Source organism: Phascolarctos cinereus, unplaced genomic scaffold, assembly GCF_003287225.1.
Source record: "Phascolarctos cinereus isolate Bilbo 61053 unplaced genomic scaffold, phaCin_HiC Scaffold_2;HRSCAF=192, whole genome shotgun sequence".
In the NCBI taxonomy this organism is placed as follows: domain Eukaryota; kingdom Metazoa; phylum Chordata; class Mammalia; order Diprotodontia; family Phascolarctidae; genus Phascolarctos; species Phascolarctos cinereus.
Window position 1 is genome coordinate 49,561,280 of NW_027555625.1, and position 24,556 is coordinate 49,585,835.

Here is a 24,556-nt window from a genome sequence, read left to right on the forward strand (position 1 = left end):
GTGTCTCATTTTCCAGGCTCCAACAAGGCGAAATATCATGGCACTGAAAATACTGAACTAACATTCAGGCCTTTGTGAAATGGAAAGGGACTCATAGTAGGAAAGAATGATGAGAAGCTTCCCATTTCCTGATGACTGTAATGATGCTGAAGATGTGCTGTTTTCTGTAACTCGGAAAGCGACAAATTTTGCTTTCTGAGATATTTACACTCATCAGCATGGGTCCATTTTATATCTGTCCTATGCACCCCAGCAGACATCCACAATATGCCTGTGGCTTTTTTTCAACACAACAGCAGGACTAATTCAAACAGGGATCAAAATCAGGTGAACAGTCTGGTCAGCTGGATCTCTTGCTCCAGGGATGAACAGTTCTGGACTCTTCAGCAGATGTAAAGAAGCACTATGAAAACCCCTGACCAGAGCAGTGGGAATGGCAGCTTTGAAGCTGGAACTGTGAGCAATGCCGAATCACCCATAGTTACTGCTCAGTTTCTAACATCAATCAAAGAAAACAAAAAATCATGGTAACTTATTGCTATGTCTTAATTTTGGTATATAAGTGGGCATCTGAAGTCTGAGAGAGGGAGGAGAAGGAAGGCGAGAAAGTGTATTCTTGGCACAAACTGGATCAGATCCTTCATCAGACCAGCCCTTGTGGGTAACTGATGCCAAGTCATTTCGAGAGAGAGCTCTGCACTCCTCTCTGTGCAGCAAATATAAATTCCTACATGTGAATATACCTAACAACAAAGATCAGGTCCCCAAATAGCAACTACCTCCTCCCTCCCCCACATGACCGCTACCTACTCTAATGGATTCTGGGCCCTCCCTAAGAAAAACAGAGGGTGAAGTTCTGAAGAAAGAGTAGGTGGTGACAGCACACAAAACTCTCCTTCCAACATCTTCGGCAGGTGTGTTACAGTGGGGATGGGACCAGCGGAGAGGAAAAAGATGATTCTCTACATTGGTGGGGGGTGGGAGAGAAGAAGACCATGGAAGCCATTATGGGAAATCTGAATAGGAGTGACAGAGCAGAAAGACACAAATTCCTGGGAAATTTAGATTTCCTAAAAGGGGCTATTTTCATGCCTACTGAGCGTGCACATGCACATACAGACACACACACTGCTGGGTGCCAACTTTAAAAAAGGAGAGAAAACCCAGAGAAGGCGAGTTTGAAGCCCAAGTCAAAACCTGCAAAATGAAGATAAAATTTTTTTCTCCTTAGAACTTCATCCCTAAGACATGATGTGAGCTTGGGTCTCTGTAATAAAGACTTGGACTTCAAGACAATTAAAAACAATTCCAAATCATTACGAATTCGCTTTTAAAACTACTAAGTAAGATTGTCTCTGGGGCCTTTTAAATTTCTTAACTGGTACGAAATTCTAAAGACCAAGATATATGGTTACTGACAATGTTGACACAACTCATACCCATCCCCTCCCTAGCCCCAAAATACAAACACACATCATCAAAAAGCTTTCTTCCATTCTAGTACCAGATATTCTGCTACTCACCAGTGAATCCTGGAGTCAGAGCTGCTAGTTTCCTGGCCAGGGCATCTCTGCCAATATTCTCATCCAATTTCAGTGGACGAAGGTGGACTTTAAAGATGGAACATCTACCTTTAATGTCAGGGGGCCCTGCAAAACAAGCAAGAGATGGAATTTAAAGTGGACTCTATTTCACAAAGGTCAGGGCTGTGCTGGTTCTCCTTGTTTTAGGAGGCTTCAGGTACACTGCAATGAGGAAACTGCTTTATAAACACTACAGTGGAAGCCTGGTGATACAGTGCATCAGGGATATGGGTGAACTAATGGAAAAGAATTAAGTGATTACTAGGTATACTGCTCTCAGAGTGCTCAGATTCCAAAGGGAGGAGACAACACATACTGGGAGTTGTCTTTAGGGTGCAGAAGCAAGGCAGATGTTAACTATACAAACATAAAATCAGCTCTCAATTCTTGGAGCCACAAGGGAGCAGCAGTGCCCACCATGAATCCTAAGAGTTGGAAGGGTCCTTGGAGGTTAACCTTTCACCCAAGCAGGAACAAATTAAATATCACAAAGCAGTCCATCTCATCTGTAGAAAGCTTGGCTAGAAAATTACTTTTTGCTTTGCTGAAATCTGTAATCTATCCCTTATAACTCCTACCTGTTAAGTTTTACCTCTTTTTCTAAAAATTTCAAATAATGCCAGTTTACCTTTGAGAGTCTAGCCATGAGATCATACCTATTATTTCTTGCAATTAAAAAAAAATATCCTTTCTGAAAATTCAGAATAAAAGTCTAATTCAGCCTAGCACGCCTTTGTTTGGCTATGCTAAATTATAAGAGCTCAAATAATCTCCTTTCCGCAAGGTTTTTGTTGCTTCCACTTCACCAACCAGACCTTCCCTTTCTGGTCAGAATTATAATTAAATGCAGAATTTTTCTTTTGGACATAGCTAAGGTGGGAAATTGTTTTGCTTGTCTGTACATGTTTATAATGGATTTTGTTTTTCATGCTTTTTTCAATGGAGGGAGGTGGGTGGGAAAGGATTTGGAGCAGAAAATAAAATAAAATAAAATAGAGTTTTAAAAAATAATTAAATGCAAAATAACCATTCCTCTGTGTTTACCTTCTGAGACAATGAAACTATTAGTAAGATAAGTAAAAAAAATTATCAGATGCGTGTAAGACCAAAAGCTATTCCGCAACAGAAATAGTCAAAGGATACGAACAGTTCTCAAAAGAACGGCAAACTATTAACAGCCACATGAAAGAATGCCCCGCATCACTAATAATAAGAGAAATGAATATTAAAACAACCTTAAGTTTCCACCTCACCGCCAGCAAATTGGCAAAGATGAAAAAAGATGGGACCAGCCTGTGGTGAAGAGGATGGAGAGCCAGGAACACTACTGTCCCATCGGCCGAACTGTGGGCTGGTAAACCCATTCTGGACTTACGCACATCCAGGGACTAAAATGTCCATACTCTCTGACCCCACGACTCCACTGTTAGGCACGTGCTCCTAGGAAGTTAACGTCAAAACGAAAGACTCCACACACATGAAAATATTGAGAGTGGCACTTTTTTTGGTAGCAAAAAAACCAAGTCACTGCCCTTTGGCTGGGGAACGGATAAAACTGTGGCACATGAATGTAATGGAGTAACACTGTTCTGAAAGAAATAATGAGCATGATGGATACACAAAAACCCTGAAAGACTGACGTAAAGGAGAACTCAAGTCAGCACGGCCAGGAAAATAATCTACACAATGACCACAAAATGGAAGGGGAAAGAATGAGCACAGAACAAGAGAATCCAAAGGATGCAAAATTATAAAGTCCCAGCCTGGCCCAAAGCCCTCCCTCCGCTCCTTGGCAGTGCCGGAGCCATAGGTGGAGGACGCTATGTGGAACACCAGGCTTTTCTGGTATGTTAATTGGCTTTAATGAATCTTTTCTTTAAAAATCTCCTTGTGGGTAGAGGGCAGCTCACCAGGTGGGGAGGGGGATGAGACTTCACATGGACTTTTACAGAGCTAGTCACTGATAACTATTTTTGTCTCTGGCAGTTTTCTGATCTGTTATGATCATCGATGTGCTGGAGCCAGCTTGTACTGGCAGCCGATTATTAAATTTTCAGGAATTTCAGCATCAGTTGTTAAACAGAGCCTGTACAGTTTAATTCGCTCTGCACCTGTAATGTTATTTGTTGCTTTAAAAGAGCTGGTGTCAACTACAGCAGAGTGTATTTTCAATACATTATTGATTACTTTAAACGACTGTGGCTTTAATAATGAATTATCTGAAAACAAACTTTAATTGCATTTTGTTCTGACAGTGCTAATACAGTGCTGGGAAGAAAGTCTGAAGCAGCCATGAAACTGTTAGAAAACTTTCCTAAAATCAGCATTTTGGTGCTGTTTAAATCATCAGTTGCAATTATATCCTGACAATTCAATAAGTGAAATAAAACAAGATGATTTTTTAAAAAGTTTTAAATAAATTTTATTCTTTTTCTCACCAACCTAATAAAAATCAAACTGAGCTATACATGTGGCTAAAGAATCTGAAATCGAAATGATTAAAATTGATCAAGTCCTGGGACTGAGATGGCTGGCATGTAGTTTACCAGCTGCTACTGTTCTGTATGTTGGTCACATTCTACATTATGTTTTCATTTTTCTCTTTCTCATTCTGGTCTACCAAATAGATCAGGTGACATTAATTTCTTGTAAAACCTTGATGTAATGATTGACATTCTTTAAGAATTTTTATTACTTTTCAAAATCAACTAATATTTAGAAAGAACAAAATTAAACCCACCAAAAGAGGTTTGGATAATTTAAAGATCAGTACTGGAAAGCTGAATCTCAAGTTGAGGAAAAAGGAAGGAAACAAACATATCGTGTTCTGGCCACTGCGCTAAGCACTTCACAAATGTCATATCTGATTCTTACAACAAGCCCCTGCAGGTGGATGCTATAGGCAACTGAAGCAAACCAAAGGTTAAATGATTTGCCCAGGGTCACAAAACTAGCAAGTATCTGAAGTTGAATTTGAACTCAGGTCTTGCTGACTCTAAGCCAAAGGTTCTATCTTTTGGGCCATGTTGTTGTCTCAAGTTAATCTGATTAAGCAGGATAAGTTTAACTGAACACATCGACTTATTTAGAAACAATGATGAAAGCATATATTAATTTATTTTTAATTTATTTTTATTTTTTGCTAGGCAATGGGGTTAAGGGACTCGCCCAGGGTCACACAGATAGTAAGTGTCAAGTGTCTGAGGCCAGATTTAAACTCAGGTCCTCCTGACTTCAGGGCCGGTGCTCTATCCACTGCATCACCTAGCTGCCCCGAATATATTAATTTATTAGAACCATCTACCTGGCTTCATGAAGAACTAACTTCACTATGAATAGCTGGTGAAAAAAACTGTATCATTTAAGTGAAAATTTTTTTTTTTAGGCAATTGGGGTTAAGTGACTTGCCCAGGGTCACACAGCTAGTAAGTGTCAAGTGTTTTGGTCTGAGGCTGGATTTGAACTCAGGTACTCCTGACTTCAGGGCCTGTGCTCTATCCACTGCGCCACCTAGCTGCTTCATGAAGAACTAACCTCACCATGAATAGCTGGTGAAAAAAATTGTATCATTTAAGTAAAATTTTAAAACAAGAAATTGATTTGGACTATTTTCAGGATTTCGTAGATAATAATGTAGAATCCAATATATGAAAGGCTAAAAAAAAAGACAGCAAGATTGCTTTTGGTAGTGTTGAAGTTGAGAGGTTTCAGTCCAATGAATACAATTTGTACAAGGATGAAAAATGGTCATACAGCGGATCACACGACAGACTTAAATGACAAAATATTTATTGGACAAAGACTTGGCGGATTGAGCGGCAACTCCGTTTGATGAATCGGGGCTGAACTGCAACCGCAGGCTGGCCATGAACACAAAGAATTTTGGTAAAGATCAGTGAAATTTTTTGGCAAGAATCTATTGGCTTCATGGCATTTACACATTTTATTATGATCTGTGAACTGTGTGCTACCTATACACTATATGAGGAAAATTTAAAATAAACTTAGGTATGAATATACACGTGTACTTTTTTTTTTTCCTGGCAAGCCAGCTGTTAAACATTTACCAGCACATCACTGGTTATAATGAACAACAACTTCATCCTCACATACAATTTCTATTTTAGGCAGGTGGATCTCATAATAATTCATTTCTCTCTTCTAATTCAAATCAGTGGCTAATAAAAATTCATTTATATTTGCCTTAGAGATGCATTGAATACGTTTTTTTTAAATCAACAGATTTACTTACTAGTTTATGTTATCAGAGCACACACCACTTAATTGTGGAAGAAGGGGAAAAAATAACAAGTATAGGAGAGAGTCAGCATGGAATTAAAATTTCACCAAGGATACTCAGGTGAAGAACAAACAGAAGACAACACTGACCAAAAGGAGGCCTGGCAGAGCACAGAGGCCCCCAAATTCACCATGTTTATTCTTCTGCTTTAAAATGCCTAAACTGAAGGTATTAGGATCTCCTAAAAGGAGACCCGTTACTACAAAATAAATGATTCCAATCAAACCTAGGAAAGAGAGGTGAAGACTAAAGTCACATTTTCAGACAGGCATGGCATTGTCATTACCAATGTAAATCTGACGGTCAAAGCGCCCTGGTCTCATTAGTGCTGGGTCAAGGATGTCTGGGCGGTTGGTCCCTGCAAGTACCACAACATTGGTGCTGGAGTTAAATCCTAAAGGCAAAAGAGAAACGTCAGTTCTAACACCAACTGCCAGGATCTGGCCTGGAGCGCTCGGTCCAGACACAGAAAAGATCACGTGACATTGGAAAGCACTGGGCCTAAACTCTGCATTGCCAGAGAGAAGTTGAGAGCCTGTCTCAAGCACCATAACAGCGTACAAAGCAGAGAGTTCATCCCCAGTGGAGAGCTCTCATCAGACTTCCCAGGGTCCTTTCGGGAGTTTTAACCCCAAGCCACACTCACCAAGGAGGAATTCTGACTTACACGTCCAGTCAACCCTAGATCTCAATGTGTTTCATACATCCCCTTCGTTCTCCTAGCACTGTGGCAGGGTTAGGCCTTAATTCCACTGATGGACAGACAGAAACTCAAAAGGCCAAGCTCTCCCAACTTATCAGCTTTGTGCAGGGCCATGGTCATGGCTGAAATACAGCTCTGCGAGTCCCCAAGGCTGGTCTGCAAGGCTGCCAACATCCACTTGCACCAATTTATCCAGACTCCCCAGGTTCTGCCCAGCCAGAATTAGGGAAAGAGAAATGAGGAGGAAGAGGAAGCATGTGCATGAGTTCCCCCTGTCCCCAGCTCCTTCCTTGGAGGATGGCAGACTTAGAGCTGGAAAGGACCTTAGAGGCCATTAAATCCAACTTTTACTGTACAGATGAGCAAAATGAGACTCAATGAGAGTGAGTGACTTGTCTAGGGTCATTCAACTATTAAGGATCTGAATTTGAGTGTGCTCTATCCACTAAGCCACCTACCTGCCTTCTTATTCTCCTTTTTCATTCGGTAAGGTAAAGCATTCTTGGGCTGTTACTATTCAGAGGACCCTTAGGAAGACTCCCCTCCCACCTCCCACCCCAATTCCCTTAATTCCACCAAATGCTAAGAACGTTCCATGTCCACACAAGCTTCTATAGATATCATTAGTGACACTGAATGAAAGCATCTTTTTCTACTAAAGGCATTTGTCCTTAGAAAACAAGCCAGAAGGGATGACTTTTCTAGGAAAGTCTTCAAGTGAAATAAGGTTCTAGAGGTGACACATCTTAAGAATTTCCTCAGAGTTGAACACATGCTGACAATATGAAACCCAGATAGCAAAGACCAAAATTACAGATCACTCCATAGTAACTCACCATCCATTTCCACAAGCATCTGATTCAAGGTGTTTTCCTGTTCACTTTGCCCTCCAAAATTGCCACGACCTCGTTTCCTTCCAATTGCATCAATCTCATCGATGAATAGGATGCAGGGAGCATTTTTTCGAGCCATTGCAAACATGTCCCTAACCTAAAATAAGATCACTGATTCTGTCATGGGTACGAAGGGGATTCCTTGCATCTTTTAAACCTGCAAGGACTCCAAGGCCTTTTGACCCTGACCCTTTTGAAATCCCAGACCCCACAAATGAGCATGAAGCTATAACTCCTTAGGTGCTGACAAAGAGAAATGGTGGCAAAGTTAATGATTTCTCCAGGACCACAGGCAGTATTTCATTCGCCTTCAGGACTTTTATGGATGGGCAGCCCTCAGATTGGAGAGCCTACGGGCAAGAAAAAGTCTGTGTCCAGCAGATGTGGCACCACAACCTTGTACAGATGATGGCAACTGTCTAAACAACTTACCCGTGCAGGCCCAACTCCCACAAACATCTCCAGGAACTCAGAGCCATTCACAGTGATAAAAGGAACACTGGCCTCCCCTGCAGTCGCTTTGGCAAGGAGTGTTTTCCCAGTACCAGGAGGACCGGTGAGCATAGCCCCCTGAAACAGAAGGGTGGTGTTAAGTTCTAAAGGCCTAACAGGCTGGCATCTCACAGAGGAAGACTGGCCAGTAGGAATCACACCCAGTGCTACAAAGTGCACTCCGATAACGACAAGTTCTAAACCATGGATACAAGTCTTTACAACAGATTTCAGCGTTTCCTCTATGACTATGAAGCTTTGGATAAAGGCAGTGAGATGGGGTTGTAGATAGAGTGCTGAAGTCAGGAAGATCTGAGTTCAAATCTTCACTTCGACATATAATAGCTATGTGACCCTGAGGGGATAATAGTGCCTATCTCCCAGGGTTGTTGTAAGGATAAATGAAATAAACATAAAGGGCTTTGTAATCCTCAAAGTACTGTATGAATGCCAGCAACTGTTATTACTACTATTATTATGGGTTTTTATTATTCCTATGTTATGGTTTATACCAGTGATTTCTAACCCTGTTTTTTTAACACCTGAGAGTGTCTTCAGTTATCTTAAGTAGCATTATTAAAATCCATCCCCAACCAAAAAAATAAAAAATAAAAAAAAAAAACCAAAACCCCACAAAACCAAAAACTCTCACCTATTTGAAACAATGAGTGTTATGTAACCTATTAGTTGTGGTGGGCTGGGGTCACAGGGAAGTGGAGAATGGGGGTGACAGAGGGGCTGGTAATCACTCATCTATATGTTAGATTAAATGGGTCAATACCATAAACTCCTACATGATACAAGTCTATTTCTATATACCATCTACACAGCCACACACACAAACACACATACCCCTACACCTATAACCATGTAAACTGATCTAACACGGCACTGGCATACATCATACCATCTGTGGATTTACAACACAGATGTAGCAAGTACATAATTTTGTGTTGAGCAGCTGTCATTTACCAGAGGAAGGTCACATTCCAGAAGACAGAATAAGCATATCCCAGGTGGGGATAAGGGAAAATAGCAGACAATGGCAAATTCTATCCATACTGTTTCCTATAACTTCAGTACTTTAAAAGGGTTAGAATAAGCCCATATATCCAAAAGAGAAATCAAATAAATACAATAATACTCTTAACATAGAATCAGCTTATAATTATCTGTGTTCCTGGATGAGGTGACAGCAGAGATAATTTAATAATTAACCTTTTGAATTTATCAATGTATTTAAATCTGAATATGGCTTGATATGGTGTTCTGGCAACTTATGCTATTTCTTAGCAAGCAGAGTAGCCTCACTGGTAAGGCCTGAAGCTACAGGATCTGGAGGCATGCCATGACTTCCCTCCCCTGAACTCTACTGGGCTCCTTTCTCCCTGAGATGACTCCATGTAGAGGACGACCTCTAACTTCCATGTTAATACAAAACACCCAACTATCTCACCTCTTCCAAAGCAGGCCTGTTCTCTTTCTCAGGATCCCATCTTCCCTGAAATGTGTAAAAGGCCTCCTTACTTCATAGCTCAGGGAACTTTCCATACTCTCTGCCTGCTTGGCTCTAGGTTACATTCAAAATCAGACAAAGGTACTGATTTTAAAAACGAAGACCTGTGAGGTCTGGGTTTCCATAGGAGCTGCAGTGTGAATTAATGTATGCTATCTACCTGTACATATGAACTGCTACGTTATCTATATAATTATGGCAAAACTACAGGCACTAAAATATGACAGTGATTTAAAATGTATTAGAATAAGCAAAATCACAACCAGTTCCAATTCATGCACAGCAGACTGATGGGACTTCCCACATTGGGCCACAAAGACCTCTGTCAGACCTCTGACATTTTATAGCACAGAAGTAGTAACAAGACCTAACACCAAACAGACCACCCTTGACTTTTTCCTATTGAGATCGAGCTGTCAAAGATCTCTCAGCCCCCACTTTTGAGAAGAACACTGCCCCCTGATCTGGGAGCCAACACACCGCAAGGCTCCTAAAAGCTCAGCACCTTGGGGATCTTGGCTCCAAGGTCCTGATACTGTTTGGGGTTCTTCAGGAAGTTCACAAACTCCATGATCTCCAGCTTGGCTTCTTCACAGCCTGCCACGTCAGCAAACCGTACATCGATATTATTCTTCAGGATTTTGGCAGTTGTTTCACCAACACTGAAGAGGCCTCCGCCTCGTCCTCCCCGGCCTGCTCCCATTGGGCTTCGCCTCACAGCGTAGAGGAAAATCCCAATCAGAAGCAAAGTGGGAATCAGGCTTTTCAAGAAGGAGCTGCAAAGGTACAAGAAACCACCACAAACATCACTGTCATTGAGAAAAAGGCAACAAAGCTTTACCTTCAGACCTTTAATTTAAGAACTGCTAAAAAGCAGTTTGACCTAAATATTTCATTATGCTACATGTTACGTAGCAAATTCCTGTTTTAAAAAAGACTTCAGAGCCAGGGTGCTGATCCTATTTTCCCCTGATTCTGCCATCTCTCATTCCTAATACTTCCTAGGGGCTTTAGACACTTTCAGCTTCCTGTTCTGGCCTCCACGAACGTTAGAGAAGATTTACTGCTTTATACCCACCACCCCCAAGACCCTAATATTCTACAATTTCAGTTCCAGAGTTGATCCCACAGTTTCTGCCTTCTCACTCATTAATGACATTACAGTTTCTGTTAAAGGGAGAATGGGAATGGTCTAAGAAAACAACAGTAGTCCTTATCTGGGCAAATAAGGTATTAAAACAAAGTACCCAGGATAACACTGTCTCATTTCTGTTTGTAAAAGGAATTAATACATTACTGAGACCAGTCAATGTTGTTGAATAAACACTGTAACCTCAACACCAATCAGAAAGAATTTCTGAAATTACTTCCATGTTTGTCCATCCACTCATATAAAAAATATTTATTATGTACCTACTATAGGCACAGCATTGTATTCTGAACTGTGGGATATATTCAGAAATGGTAAACATAGTTTCTACCCTTAATGAGCTCACAGCTCATTGGTGAGACAAGCCACAATACAAGAAGAGCATTAAACAATAAAATAGTAAAAAAATAATACAAAATAAAAAGTACAAGGGCATCAAAAGGTACTGACAAGTACTACAAAAGACGAAAGGGGGAAATCACCATGGGATGCATAAAGTAGGTAAGAAGGTTTCAGAGAGAGGTGATGTGAGCTGGGCCCAAAGGAGGGCTCTGTTGCTAATTCCTTCTATGACCTCCTTTTATAAGGTTATTCAGCTTGAAAATTTTCTGCTTTGCTTTTTCTAAATGAAAAAGAATAAATTCACCCTCTTCACACAGGCATTTTAAATGTTAGCTAGTGCTTAAACATTGGAAGGAAGCAGCATGGTAGGGTAAGCCTTCTAAAAAAGAACCAGACGCCCAAGATGAATGTGACACCGATCCATGCACGTCCCAGGGGCCCCTTTCTTCTACTTACCCATCACTCTCGGTGGTATAAATCACCGCTGCCTGATTGGCAGCTTCAATTCCCAATTCCCACTGGGCAGATTCCAAATTTCTCTCAAACGTGTCAACACTGCCGATGTTAAACCACACGGATTTCTGCAGAGACCAAGACACTAAGGTCTAATGGAGCTGCACAAAGCACTAACAATGCAAGGACTCAGCCCATTTTCAAGAGGTGATCCTTATACACTAATGCCTCTTCTGAAGTCATGCTCCTTGCCTGTGGTCATCTGATGTCACCGCTAAGTCTGACAATGTAGGGGAACTCAACCTCGGTCTGGTCTCAGGTGGTTACTATTTTGATAAGTCAGAAGATCTTTCTCCTCTTTTTTCCTTTAGGCTGTGGGCAACCTTGCTTCTAATATCATGGTACACAATGGTTGCAAATGGGCCCCCAGTTCGCCTGTTATTGTCACCATCCCTACCCTTTTGCTTCTGATTCCTCCCAGTTTGCTGAGAGTAGTCTTTAAAGCTGAATTAAAGCAATGAAAATATGGTTAGAGTCATTATACAGGACTCCTGAAGAAGACCCAGTTTCTGAAATATGTCTGGACAAATCAGTTTTGAGTAGACATCTCACCTCAGAAGATGCTCCAGGAGTGGGAACCACACGCACAAACTGTTTGTTCACAACTTCAAGTCGGTCCACCTAGGAAACAGAGATAAGTAGCGATACCCAAGATCCTCTCTTGGCCGCTACAAACACAGGACATCCAGCAGCGGAGTCTGGGCATCCTGCCTAGGATCATACTACCAGGCCCCAAATCCTCCAGCTTTCTCAGAGAGGCTGTTTAATTCTCCACAGTATCTGATGTAGCTGCTCCTTTTCCTCATTTGGACACTGCTAGCCTGGGGTGTTAATCTACGTACATTTCTAAAAATAGGAACCAATTCTAGAGGAGAAATTAACATTGGTTTGGCGGAATGCCAAGGAACTAAGGGTCTCAAAATCCAAATGAATAAGAACCCAGAGAGTATATACCCCTGCCACACTGACCATGAAGTACACCACCTTAAATGCACTTATGATCCTAAAAAGTTAAACATGTCCCACAGACCCATGATCACTGAAAGCAAATCACTCACTAATTTAGTCAAGGGATGAAGATAATGAAAGGCAGATTCATGGGTTTGTCACCTGCTTCACTAATAATGATAGGAATAATGGGAGAAGAAAGGTGTCTGCTTTCTCCCTTAATATGCAATTCAACAGACCTTTACCTAACATTTTCTGCAGGCTAAGTCTTGAGAACACAAAGACAAAAACTAAACAGTTTCTAATATCAAGGATCTTACATTTTTTCTACAACTACAACAGGAATACAACACGTACACAGAAAGCAGAATAGAAGAGAGTTTGAGATGCCCTAATAACTATAGAAACAGGAAGAAATCAAGGCAACCAAAGTGACCATCTTATACTCCAAATAGCAGGGGCACCTGGGTGTCACAATGGATAGATCACCGGGCCTAGAGTCAGGAACACTCACGTTCCTGAATTCAAATCTGGCCTCTGACACTTACTGCTAATAAACGTGATTCTGAGCAAGTCACTTCACCCTATTTGCCTCTGTTCCTCCTCTGCCAAATGAGCTGGAGAAGGAAATGGCAAACCACTCTAGTGTCTTTGCCAAGAACACCCCAAATGGGGTCATGAAGAGTCTGACTCAACTGAACAACAATAATTAGCAAGAATAGTAAAAGAAAAGAACAAGATAAAATCCAAAGGAGGCAGGGCTGTGGGGAAATCAGCATTCTACTACATTCTTAGTGAGACCATCCTGGTTTATTTTGAAGAAAAATACAGAAATAGTAAAACTGGGGAAGGCCTTAGAATGTCCAAGTGGAAAACTAACAAAGCCTAAAATAACTGATTTGGGTCTTGTCTTGGGGCTCAATGAAGGTGAAGGTAAATGTTTCCAATTCCAAAGTATCTACAACCTCAGATAATGCCATGACCCAATCACGTTCATTACTCTTTCTACCCCAAAATGAGATGTCACCGTATTTATTTTTAACTTGTATGCTAAAGCAGGATGTTACTTAGATAGTACTTAGGTCAACAAGGCATGAAAATACAGTGTTTCTGCTTTGTCCTCACTATTATCTCCTCTTCCTTACTGGATATAAGAGCCCAAGAGGCCTGTCCTACTTCCTCTAGATGACAGGGGTGGGGAACCTGTGGCCCCGAGACCACATGTGGCCCTCTACATCCTCAAGTGCAGCCCTTTGACTGAATCCAAATTTCCCCTAGGGATTTGTCCTGTGAAATTTAGATTTAGTCAAAGAGACACACTTGAGGACCTAGAGGGCCACAATACACAGTTCCATAAAAATTACACTGAATTGTTTGAATGTTACAGGCCAGTATACCAACATAAGTACTTTTAGCAATCACATCTCTACCTAACTGATACCTAGGAAGTATTAAGACTGATGCCACTGGAATATGCTGCCCCACATTGCATACATCTTGAGCTGAGATGCACAAATAAGCTTACTGATGTGATGAGGCTACAGGTCTTAGGAAGCCTGCTTCAGCTTACTACATGGTCTAGAAAGGGGACTGCATTCACACCCACCTTTTATAGTTTCCCATGCTACATTAAATTTCCTTGTATACAAGAGATCTTAAAGCCAGTGCTAAAAATTACCTATAAGTAACATGATCTGCATAATGCAGAGGGTAAGACATTTTTATACTCCCTCAAAGGGAGAATAAACATTTTATTTTAATAGAAGATTTTAAGTTCTGCCAATGAGCACAAGAGAAACGTGAGAACAGAGAGCCAGGCAGAATTTAATTGGGAAAGAAACTATACACACTTGAATGAAATGGAATATTCCCTGGAGTTTAGGTGCAGGCTGAGTTTCTAGAACGGGTGCTTTATTGTCACTTGTGCCAAGCAACTACCCTGAGGATCACTTGGAAAAAGAAAACAGAAAAAGCAAAACTATGCCCTGGGAATAGAGCTCACACATCCAGCATCTTCAAGGCCCCAAATATTCCTGGCTCTTCCACCTTCTCCTCTGTTCAGATTCTGACCCAATAACTGAAAAAGGCAATTCTTTCCTAGAACAGTGATAAAAATAGAAGCATGCTGGTATTGGTACCCTAACAATTAATGGGCCCAGATGGAACTTGCATCTAAATTGTCATATTTAAAGACAATCATTTCAAGATTTCTTTATCAAAAGGAAATAATCATTTTGGATGCACCTCAACTCTTCAAAACTCTATTTTCCTTTAGCGAATGTTCTTTTGAGGTCAGATGGGAAACTGAGGATTACTCTTTCCTAAATCTGAATTGGCATAGTGCCCACTAAATACCACTATTATCCAATTTCAGTATCACCCAGGACTTTAGACCAATATTGACACGTCCCTCAAGGAATAAAAGAGAAGAGCAATGAACTATCCAAGATACATAAAATGTCTATCTTACACTACTTTTCAAGGGAAAATCTTGCCTAGGGGGAACCCATCAGGCTGGACTAAGCACTCTCCTGTGGGGCCTTGGTGTTTCAGCTTTTATGTTTGTAAACATCTTAGGCCCAGAGCAAGCTGAGAAGAAGAGAGCCAGGCTGTAGTTCAAAACCCTCTAATACATCTGTCTACTGTGCACACCACTCTGTCTCACCTCCCCTTTCGAGCCTGGAGAAATGAAAATAAGTGGACTTGTAAATTCTGTGAATTCAGTTGTTTCTAAAGTAGAAGTGCTGCTTTCTGAAAAAACAAGTCCCAAATAATGCACTGAACTCTGACAAAGGTATCAGATATCCTGCAGCATAAAACAAAATCTATCTGAATAAACCAAAATTGCTAGTTTCTGGTAATGTTTCTAGAGATCGCCTATGAAAAGCATCTTTCTAGGAGTATGGACGACAGGAGGAGAAGATCATGTTACGAGTGGACACTCCTAGTAGCAACATAACAAGTCAACTGGCCCCACCCCAGTTTCTGCTCTAAAACCACTGCTCATTTCAGCACTTCTAGGAGGATATGAGCACAGCTACTCTAGCAGTATGTGTCAGCTGATGGTCTTTGTGAAATTTTGTAGCAGAAAAACTATCACTGATGGGCCAGCCTTACGGTCATGTGCTTCCTGCTTGGCTAAGACAGTTATACAATTTGTCTGAACCCTTCTATGAAACCTTTCCGCTTTAGCAGCACCTACCAAACCTGCTGATATAACCCCTGAAGACAGTCTCCTTCACGTCACCATGAGGCATGTAATAGTTGTAGAGGATGAGAGAGTTACAAGTAAAGAAAGTAAGCTGGAGCAGTAAGAAAAACTGATCATTCTCCATCCCCTCCACATCACATGGGAGAAAGATGAAGTACATTTGATAGGACCACAAATAGGTCAAAAGAGATGCTTCAGCTGCCCATACCCAGGAGCAGCCATCCTTCCACATATCCAATGTAAGGCTTCAGCAAAAATGCCCCAGTGGATTTCCTTAGTCACCCTTAATCAAAAACAAAATGTATGTGGAAATCACGCAAATACACAGGTTAAGGTGGAATTTTGCTGTCTCTCTCCTTGTTACATACACAATATTTTTTCCCTCACCAGTCCTCTGGCCAAGTAATACTGTACAAAATGCTTCCAAGTGATTTCTTTTCCAGAATCTCGAAAATAGAAGTAGAAGAATCCCATAGCGAAGCCTGCTCCCATAACAGCCAGATTACGGAACTCTTTGTTGTCCCAAGGGAATTCTCCCTGTGGAAGAGAAACCAATGAATTTCACACAAATGAAAGGATTATCTCAAATCCTAGAGAAGCATGAAGATGGCTTTCTTTTTCTTTGAGCTTCATCACTGGAGTTACCCCTAAACTTCCCATATTCTAACATACCTAGTGTTTCTGCTTTCTAAGTCATGTGACTGGTTCAAAAAACTGTTTTTATTTTGAGGAAAACTCTTAGCCACTGCCTCTGGAAATACACCAATGATCAGGAACTCCATTATAAAAGCCAGATTTTAGAGTTAAAAATCTGTATACAGGTTCCACCCTACTTGGATGTTTTTATAAGATTTGCTGTTTTGTTTTTTTTAATCAACTAAGGAAGCTCTTTGAATGAGGTATATAATTACTAATGCAGCAAACCTAAAGGAGATTTAAGAATTAGACTGTTCAGAGTTTCAAATTCCATAGTTAATTGTCATTTGAGAAAAGAGCCCAGTAGAGGTTATGGTCACATATTTAGGTTTGGATTAATTTGATGTACATCTGGGGAACTCTACACACCTTCTGTATCCGTTTCCACCATGCAAAGTCATCCTTCTTCCCACCTCTTTTGCCACCATTTCCTCCAAGTCCATGATCCTTTGATTCATCAGTATCTAGAAGAAAACAAAGTTTGGCTTGAGAAAACCAGCAAATGACTTCCAGAAATAGTAACCACTATTCTATTTAGAAACTGGTAATTGTAGTGGCAGGGGGCAGACAGAAAATACCAGGCTAAAAAAAAAATGCCAAGGGCTGAACAGGAAATTCAAATTCTCATTATAATGGTAATGAGAACTAAGGTAGAACAAGTTAGTAAGAAAAAGACTTAGTCATTATACTACATGCCTGACAGGGTGCATTACCGAAAATTAATGGTGGATCCATGGATATTGATGGATAAATAAAATATCTGAAGCCTTCAAGAAACAAAACAAACATAACAACTCTAGAAGATTACTCACTTGACCTCTAACTTAGTCATCTAGATTCAAAAAGGTCCAAGAATTGGGATCCATTGGGGCAGAGATCTACTTGATGTCACACAAAGCACCTGCATCTGTTTGCACTACACAAAGTCTTTTTTGCTCCTGTCTTGCTAACCTCAAGTAAACATCTTTCACTAGTGCCACCTTTGCCTGTCTCTAATGTGTCTTTCTGAGAAAAGTAAGAGCTAACTGTTGAGCAGTGGCTTTAGGTGCCTCTGTCAGGTCCATCTGCTCAACTTCTTGGTCAGTTTAGAGGGTGACTTCAGGCCTGTAGAGAAAGGATCTGTAACAGCATCAGCAGTAGGTCCTCGATGGTCAGGAGTCCTATATTGATGCCAGTAAGTGCAGGTCACAAACCTGACAGTACCAATAGCAACTGTAGCTGGTGTAGCTGGTATAGACACTGTTCTGGACGTTGGTGTAGACACTGGTGCTACTCTGTTGTGGCTCTGCCCCCACCTCTCAGTGTTGATGCTTCTCTTTGACAGATTTGCTTTATTTCATCATTTCTTCTAATCAAAAACTATATGATAGTATTATGTCTTGTCTTGGATATGGAGCTTGCCATAGTTATCCAAGTTTTTGTGAACTGCACAGAGCTGTGGCTGAAGTCCTTATGGGCTCCTTATTTACTTCCAAGGGCAAGTAAGGGTTTAAAAAGCTAAAAATCCCAACCTAAGAAGTAATCTTTGTACTTCTATAACAAGATCATTAAAATAATCTACTATGCTCCTGATGAAAATTCTTTCCTTTCATAGGATAATAGTATGTTTTCATGTTTTTATATGAATGAGATAATATTTGTAAAAGTGCTTATCTGGCACACAGTAGTAGTACATAAATGCTCATTCCCTTCCCGTCCCTCCCTACCCCACCACCATTTTATATCTCAAGATGATATGAAGGGAGAATACTTGAAGCAAGAATGAATTATTAATATCATGCTAAGCAAATGATGCTGCTTTAGTAAAATTTTAGTCTACCAAGGGAGGCCCAGCACAGAGGACAACCTTCTTGCATGTCCCAGCAGGCAGAAAACAGTACTGCTGAATGAAAATGATGGCAGAGTTTCTCTGCTATTAATGGCATAATGCTACGATGCCAGTAGTGTCCTAGGTCAGCACTGACGAATGCAGACTCTCTTGAAGTACTCTCATTCCGAATGAGACATGAAACAATAAACAAGAAGATAAGTGAACAAGTTTTCAGTTACCTAAGACTAGGAGGTACACAGAGCACCCAGAACGATCCTATGAAGTGTGAAGTACAAGGACTTCAACAGACATTTTACAGAAGAAAAAACAGAGGTGAACTCAACTGCCCAAAGTGGCCAATCAGTCAGTAGACAAGGCAGGACTCAAAACCAGTTCTCCTGGAGCCAGAAGCCAGCCCAGGTTTCTTCCTACTGCAAGAGAGATGCCTAGGTAGGAAAAGGCTACAGTGACATACAATGTGAATGGTCCTGACTTTGCAGCTTTGGAATCTGTCTGGATCACAAACGAGGAGCATAGCTGACCGTATTATAGAATGTAATTTAGTAGCCTGCTTCAAGGCTTAAGACTAGAAATAGCACTGCTGGTAGACCAAAACAAAGGAGTGAGGCAATGGAGTTGGACAGCTGGAGATGATGGGCAGGGGGTGCAGAAGGGTAAAAAAGAGAAGGTGGCATCCCCATCCAAACCTGTTTTCCATGGCATGTGATCAGTAGGTCATCATACATGATCACAATAAGAATTCTTTAACTTAAAAAATGCTTCGATGCAAATTGTGGCCATTTGGGAGGATTCCTTTACCTTTCTCTGGAGGTGCTGACTCTTCTTTGCCCGTGCTTCTTCCACTTCTCTTAAAATACTTCTCAAAGCCTTAGAGACAAAATGGTTAAGCTCTGGGCCTTTAATGTTATCAATCACACAAGCTTTCAAAAGTCCTTATGTAACATCAACTCAGGAGGGTGAAACTGGGCTAGAACCCGCACCTTTCCCCCCTCTTTCCTTTCTTGCTCGCTAGAATCAACATTTAGAGCCAGATTTCCTAGCAAGCAGGATGCCAGCAGCTGATCTCAGGACAACAGAAATCCCAGCAGGAAGGGCCTATCAGCAACCTAGCCTGCAGGTTCTATAGCATGCTTTCTGGATGTCCTGTCCTTCATTTTACATAACCAAAGCCCTGCCAACTGCTCTCCAGCTACTTCTACCAAAAATGGATCAATTTTCCAGCTTTGGCTTCTTAATGCAACTTCTCTGTGAGTGTAGCCTGCATATAACCTCTACTTTGACTTCTTTGCTCAAAGGAACACACTCAGCTCTCGGATAAAAGTAAACAGGGTTCTGACCCTATTAATTCAAACAGCCTTAAGAGGACTCATAAATCAACTTCCTTCTGGAAAAGCTTCACTCCCTTCTACGGTGTCATCCACTTCCCCTACTGCACTAAGGAGGTGAGCCACCGTTCCCCAACTCACTCTCAGTCAATGACAAAATTGCTCTTTGAATTCCTGTAAAAAAAAAAATACTTCTAGAGAACTTCTGAAGAAAAGTATGTACCTTTGGGAACTTTCGAATACAGCCACTGGGAAAATGATGTCAGTCTTCCCTGCAGAACCAGCTGCTGAAAGTAGATTCCCTGGAGACATTAAAGCATTAAAGATAATCAGTATCCTCTGCACCAGCAACATATTAGAGCACTTTCTCACTTTGAGGGTTATGGATCCCTAAGGGGACAGGGATAGGGGTTGAGGTTTAAGCCTTCAATCTTGATCATTCTGCTTACATAATGTGAAAAAAAGTGATTCTGACAGGGAAAAACATAAACTAAATTCACCACAGTAATATATGGAAAATTTTTATAACCCCTGCTGTTAGCGGCAAAAAATCTAACTACTGTTTGCTTCAGGCAGTCCAGGCTATTGGATTATTACTGTCACAATAATATACCTTTCTGAGAAAGACTGAAGGTAGATAGGAAGAAAATACCAAAAGGTGTTAGGATTCAGCTGTAGGCAATCTAGAAAATAACTTTTTTTTCCCTCTGGAGTCAAGAAAAGAAAGAATAGAGGTTAGACAGGCTCCATTTATTTTTGATAGAGAACTTCAGCACAGAGAGAAAAATGCTTCTGTTTTTATTGCATACTTTAAAACAGTGGGAATTGTTTTTATATTTATTTCTTATAATATTTAACTGCAAGCACAACAGTCATAGAAGCATATGAACCCAGTTACTCCAGGTCAAATTCTATGATGGTAAATAGTATCACAACAAAAAGCTCAGGACATGATAGTGGGTATATGCTTTTTCATTTTTTCACTGGACCTGTGACTTTGATAGTTTTGAAGAACTCTCACCACCAACACATATCAGCAATTCCACCATGAGGCCCCATGAGGTTAGGTAATGTGCGCAGGGTTGAAGTCAGTAGATATCAAAAATGGGACTTGAACTCTGGGCTTCCTAGCTCTAAGGCATGGAGTTGTAGAGAAAGCTAGCCCAGGAATTAAGAAGATCTAGGTTCCAGTTCCACCTGACACTATCTGGCCGGCAAACTTGTGTAACTGCTCAGCACTCTGGGAAACTCTAGAAGACTCTAAATTACAGAATGGTTGTGAAACCATAATATCAGAGAGAGTTTTCTCCCTGGGAGCTCCCTGTACCAAAGAAGACACAGATTAGGACCAAAATATATACATAAATGGGACATACAGACATATACCTCTATTGATCAAGGGTAGGAAAGCTGCTGATGAATAATTACAAATTAGACATCAAAGCTATTATACATTGTTCCTCATTAGTAACTAGGTTCTCTCAAATGCCCTCACACTGTGTTTGCTGACTTTCTGCAGGGCTCTTGGCCACTGTTGGGGCCCAAAGCAGGATTGAAGTCAGAATTTAAAAGTAAAGTGTAATAAGCCAAGTTAGAAAGGCGACTTTCCATCAATTGGGGAATGGCTGAACAAGTTATGGCACATGATTGTGATGGAATACTACTGTACTCTAAGAAATGGCCAGTAGGATGAACTCAGAAAAACCTGGGAAGACTTATATGAACAGATGAAAAGTGAAATGAGCAGAACCAGAACAACATGGTACACAGTAACAGCAATATTACACAATAGTCAACTGTGAATGACTTTACCATTCTCAGTGACACAATGATCCAAGACAATTCTAAAGGACTCATGGTGAAAAACGCTATCCACCTCCAGAGGAAGAACTGATGGAGTCTGAATGCAAATCAAAGCATACTACTTATCCCTTCATCATTTTTCATGGGGTTTTTTTTTGGGGGGTCTGTGTTCTCTTCACTTTATTATTTTTCATGGGGTTTTTTTGTCTGTTTTCTTTCACAACATAACTAATATGAAAATACGTTTTGCACAACTACACATGTACGATCTATATCAAACTGCTTGTCTTCTCAAGAAGGCAGGTGGGGAGAAAGAATTTAAAAAAACAAATGTTACAAATTGTTTTTACATTGTAACAGGAAAAAAAAGAAAATATTAAAAAAAAAAGAAAAAGAAAAAGAAAGGCCATCTATAGCTAACAGGAATTCACACATGTAAAGTTAAATTAAGCCTGTAGGAAGGAACCCTGCTCAGAGGCAATCAAATAACCTATGTAAAATAGAACAGAAGACAGCCAAGAGCTGCCCCAAAAATCATGGTGTTGTTCAAGGATCAAACTACCAAAATTTGTGTAGAAACTGGAGTCACTAACCCCTGTCCTAGGTATTCTCTTGATCTAAATATCACCACCTCAACTGGAGGCAATTTTCCCTTCATTTAATCTTACAACTCGACACTCTTATTTGTATCCACTTTATCCTCCCTAATAGCCTTAAATAGCTGATATTTAAGCTCTTTGAGAGCTAGGATGGAATTTCCCTCCAAACCAAGCCCATACAGGAGAAGTGTGGCAGAGGAAATGAAATGCTGGGTTTAAGTCAGAAAGCCCCAAGTTCAAAGCCTGCCTCTGACACTTATTGATTTTGTGAACACACTGAAGTCACTGAGCTCTCTCAGTACCACTATCCATCTGTAAAATGGGGATAATATCTGTAGAACCTACCTCACAGACTCATTGTTTAAAGGCTCAAACGAAATAGTGTAAAACACTTGTGAATTTTAAAGCATTATTGTGTCAGCTAATATTAGGACAGTAACTTAAGTGTTTTGTTGCCTATTTTTCTCTCTTCTTTCATTCAATACACGTTCATCACCCAGTCAAGATTGTGGTGGCTGCTGTCTACCAAGCTCCAAGACAGTCTCCTTCCTTTTTCCGTAAATTCAATGCCTGGTTCATAGTCTTTCTCTCCTCCCCAACTCCTGCCTTCATAATAGAGGACTTTGACATACATATTGATACTCCCCTCAAACACATTAATCTCAGTTTCTCAACATGATTCGTTTCCATGCCATCCCAACTACACAGAAATGGTATCATATTTTTGATCTTGCCATCACCCATGATTAGCCACTTATGTGTAACTCTGAAATTCTTCATTCTACCTCTCCCTCAGCCTTGCAACCCAAAACTTAGCCTTTGTCCTCACCATGACCTCCAATCTCTATAACCCCCAGTTCTTTCCCAGGCCATCACTACACTGGCTATACACTGCCTTCCTTTTTCCAACCTGACCCCCTGGTGAACCAGTTCAACTCTACTGCGACACCTTCTCTCAAATTTACCTCCTTTTTTCATCAAAAAATCTTGTCCTGCCATGCCTTTGACTTAGATAATTCTACCATCCACTGCCTTCCCTTCTACACCCCTCCTTTTCCTCATTTCACATCACTCAGATGCTTCCTGCCACTTCCTTCCTCAACCCATCTCACACAAAGTGGCCCTTCTGCTTGCCAAGGCAAACCTCTCTAGAAGCACAAATGATCCGTTTTATCCATATTTCCTCCTGTATCACCCTCACTCTCTCACCTTTAAGTTCTCCCTATGTCTATGTGTGCTTCCCCTCCCTGTCAAAAAATTCTCACTTTATCCATTCATCCCTGCTAATTATGGCCCTATATTGCTTCTGCTTTAGTGGCTAAGTGCCTAAAAAAGGTCATCCGCAATAGATGCTTCCACTTCCTTGCCTTTCACTTTCTTCAGTTCCGTTTTTAACCTCACCATGAGATAAAACTGCTCTCTGCAAAGTTACCAACAATCTTAATTTTCTATTCTAATTTTTTTTTCCAATTTTCATCCTTCTTGACCCTCTGCAGCCTTTGACACCGTTCATGATCTTCTCCTTGACATTCTCTTCTCTCTAGGTTTTCCTGACACTGCTCTCTCCTGTTTCTCCCTCTGACTGTTCCTCTTCAGTATCCTTTGATGGATTCTTCATCCACATCACACCCGTCAGGTCTAATAATTGTGGCTGTCTCTCAAGATTCTGTCCTGGGCCCTCTTCTCTCTCCACTTATAGACCCCTCCCCAAGCCATTTTGAACCCCCAAGTCCTGAGAAAGGCCTAAAACCTGGATTGGCTAATCAGGAGAGACATTTTGGCCCGGGAAGGACAAACCACCAAGTCCCACCTTCTGCAAGAAGGCTTTCCCAGTCCCCCTCAATACCAGTGGCTTCCCTCTGAGATTATCCATGATTTGCCCTGTATATATCCTGTTTGTAGTCTTCCCCATTAGATTTTAAACTCCTTGAAAACCTGAAACATTTTTTTTTTGCCTTTCTTTGCGTCCCCAGGGCTTAGCACAGTACCCGACACGTACTAAATGCTTATTAATGTGTATCGACTTTCATGGCTAAAGAACTGCAGGTACATGAGAATGAAGACAGAATAAACAGTGTGTAAAACAATCCATTTAGCATGGCTAGCCAATCAACAGAAATGATAGCTCATGACGTTCATCTCTCCTCCACGAGCTGGGTCACTTTCCTTTTCTGCATCTGTATCTGAGGGGATCAGGTTAGATGATTGCTTCCACCTAACATTCTATGTCTGTGAAACTTTCCATACATTCTCCTTCTACCTCCAAAAGAGTGCCTTCTCTTCATGTGAACTTTTGGCACTTTTGCCCTCCTTAATTTTGTGACTTACAGCCAGAACAAAGTTCAGCCAAATGTACTGACTTGGCTGCGTGTCACATACTCCCTAAAGGCCACTGACGTCTTTGAGAACAGGGATAACATTCATCTCACATTAGCTCTGGCTCCTGGACGCCTAGCGTGGTGAAATGCACAAATGAGGTTTGCCATTAGATGAGTGAATTAACACACGTGTGCCTTGGCTGGGGGGTGGGGGGAGGAATCAGTGCCAGTCAACCAGGTAATAAGCGTTTAAGCGCCTACTATGTGTTAAGCGCTGGGGATACACAGACAAGCAAAAACAGGTCCTTGCTCTCTAGGAGCTCACAGCGTGCC

The 24,556-nt window shown here is 41.0% G+C and overlaps 1 protein-coding gene across 2 annotated transcripts in view; it reads right to left on the reverse strand.

Annotated features, from left to right (window-relative positions):
* The window catches only part of LOC110210271 (mitochondrial inner membrane m-AAA protease component AFG3L1-like), a 35,024-nt gene that overhangs the window by 9,856 nt on the left and 612 nt on the right, over positions 1-24,556 (reverse strand). For both annotated transcript variants that reach the window (XM_020989102.2, XM_020989101.2), the window contains exons 2-12: positions 19,727-19,805; positions 18,977-19,045; positions 16,717-16,811; positions 16,039-16,188; positions 12,045-12,113; positions 11,436-11,560; positions 9,993-10,263; positions 7,912-8,049; positions 7,423-7,576; positions 6,170-6,277; positions 1,524-1,649 (exon numbers count right to left, since the gene is read on the reverse strand). In XM_020989102.2, coding sequence (XP_020844761.1) covers positions 1,524-1,649; positions 6,170-6,277; positions 7,423-7,576; positions 7,912-8,049; positions 9,993-10,263; positions 11,436-11,560; positions 12,045-12,113; positions 16,039-16,188; positions 16,717-16,811; positions 18,977-19,045; positions 19,727-19,805 — 1,384 coding nt within the window. The remainder of the gene's footprint in view (positions 1-1,523; positions 1,650-6,169; positions 6,278-7,422; positions 7,577-7,911; positions 8,050-9,992; positions 10,264-11,435; positions 11,561-12,044; positions 12,114-16,038; positions 16,189-16,716; positions 16,812-18,976; positions 19,046-19,726; positions 19,806-24,556) is intronic.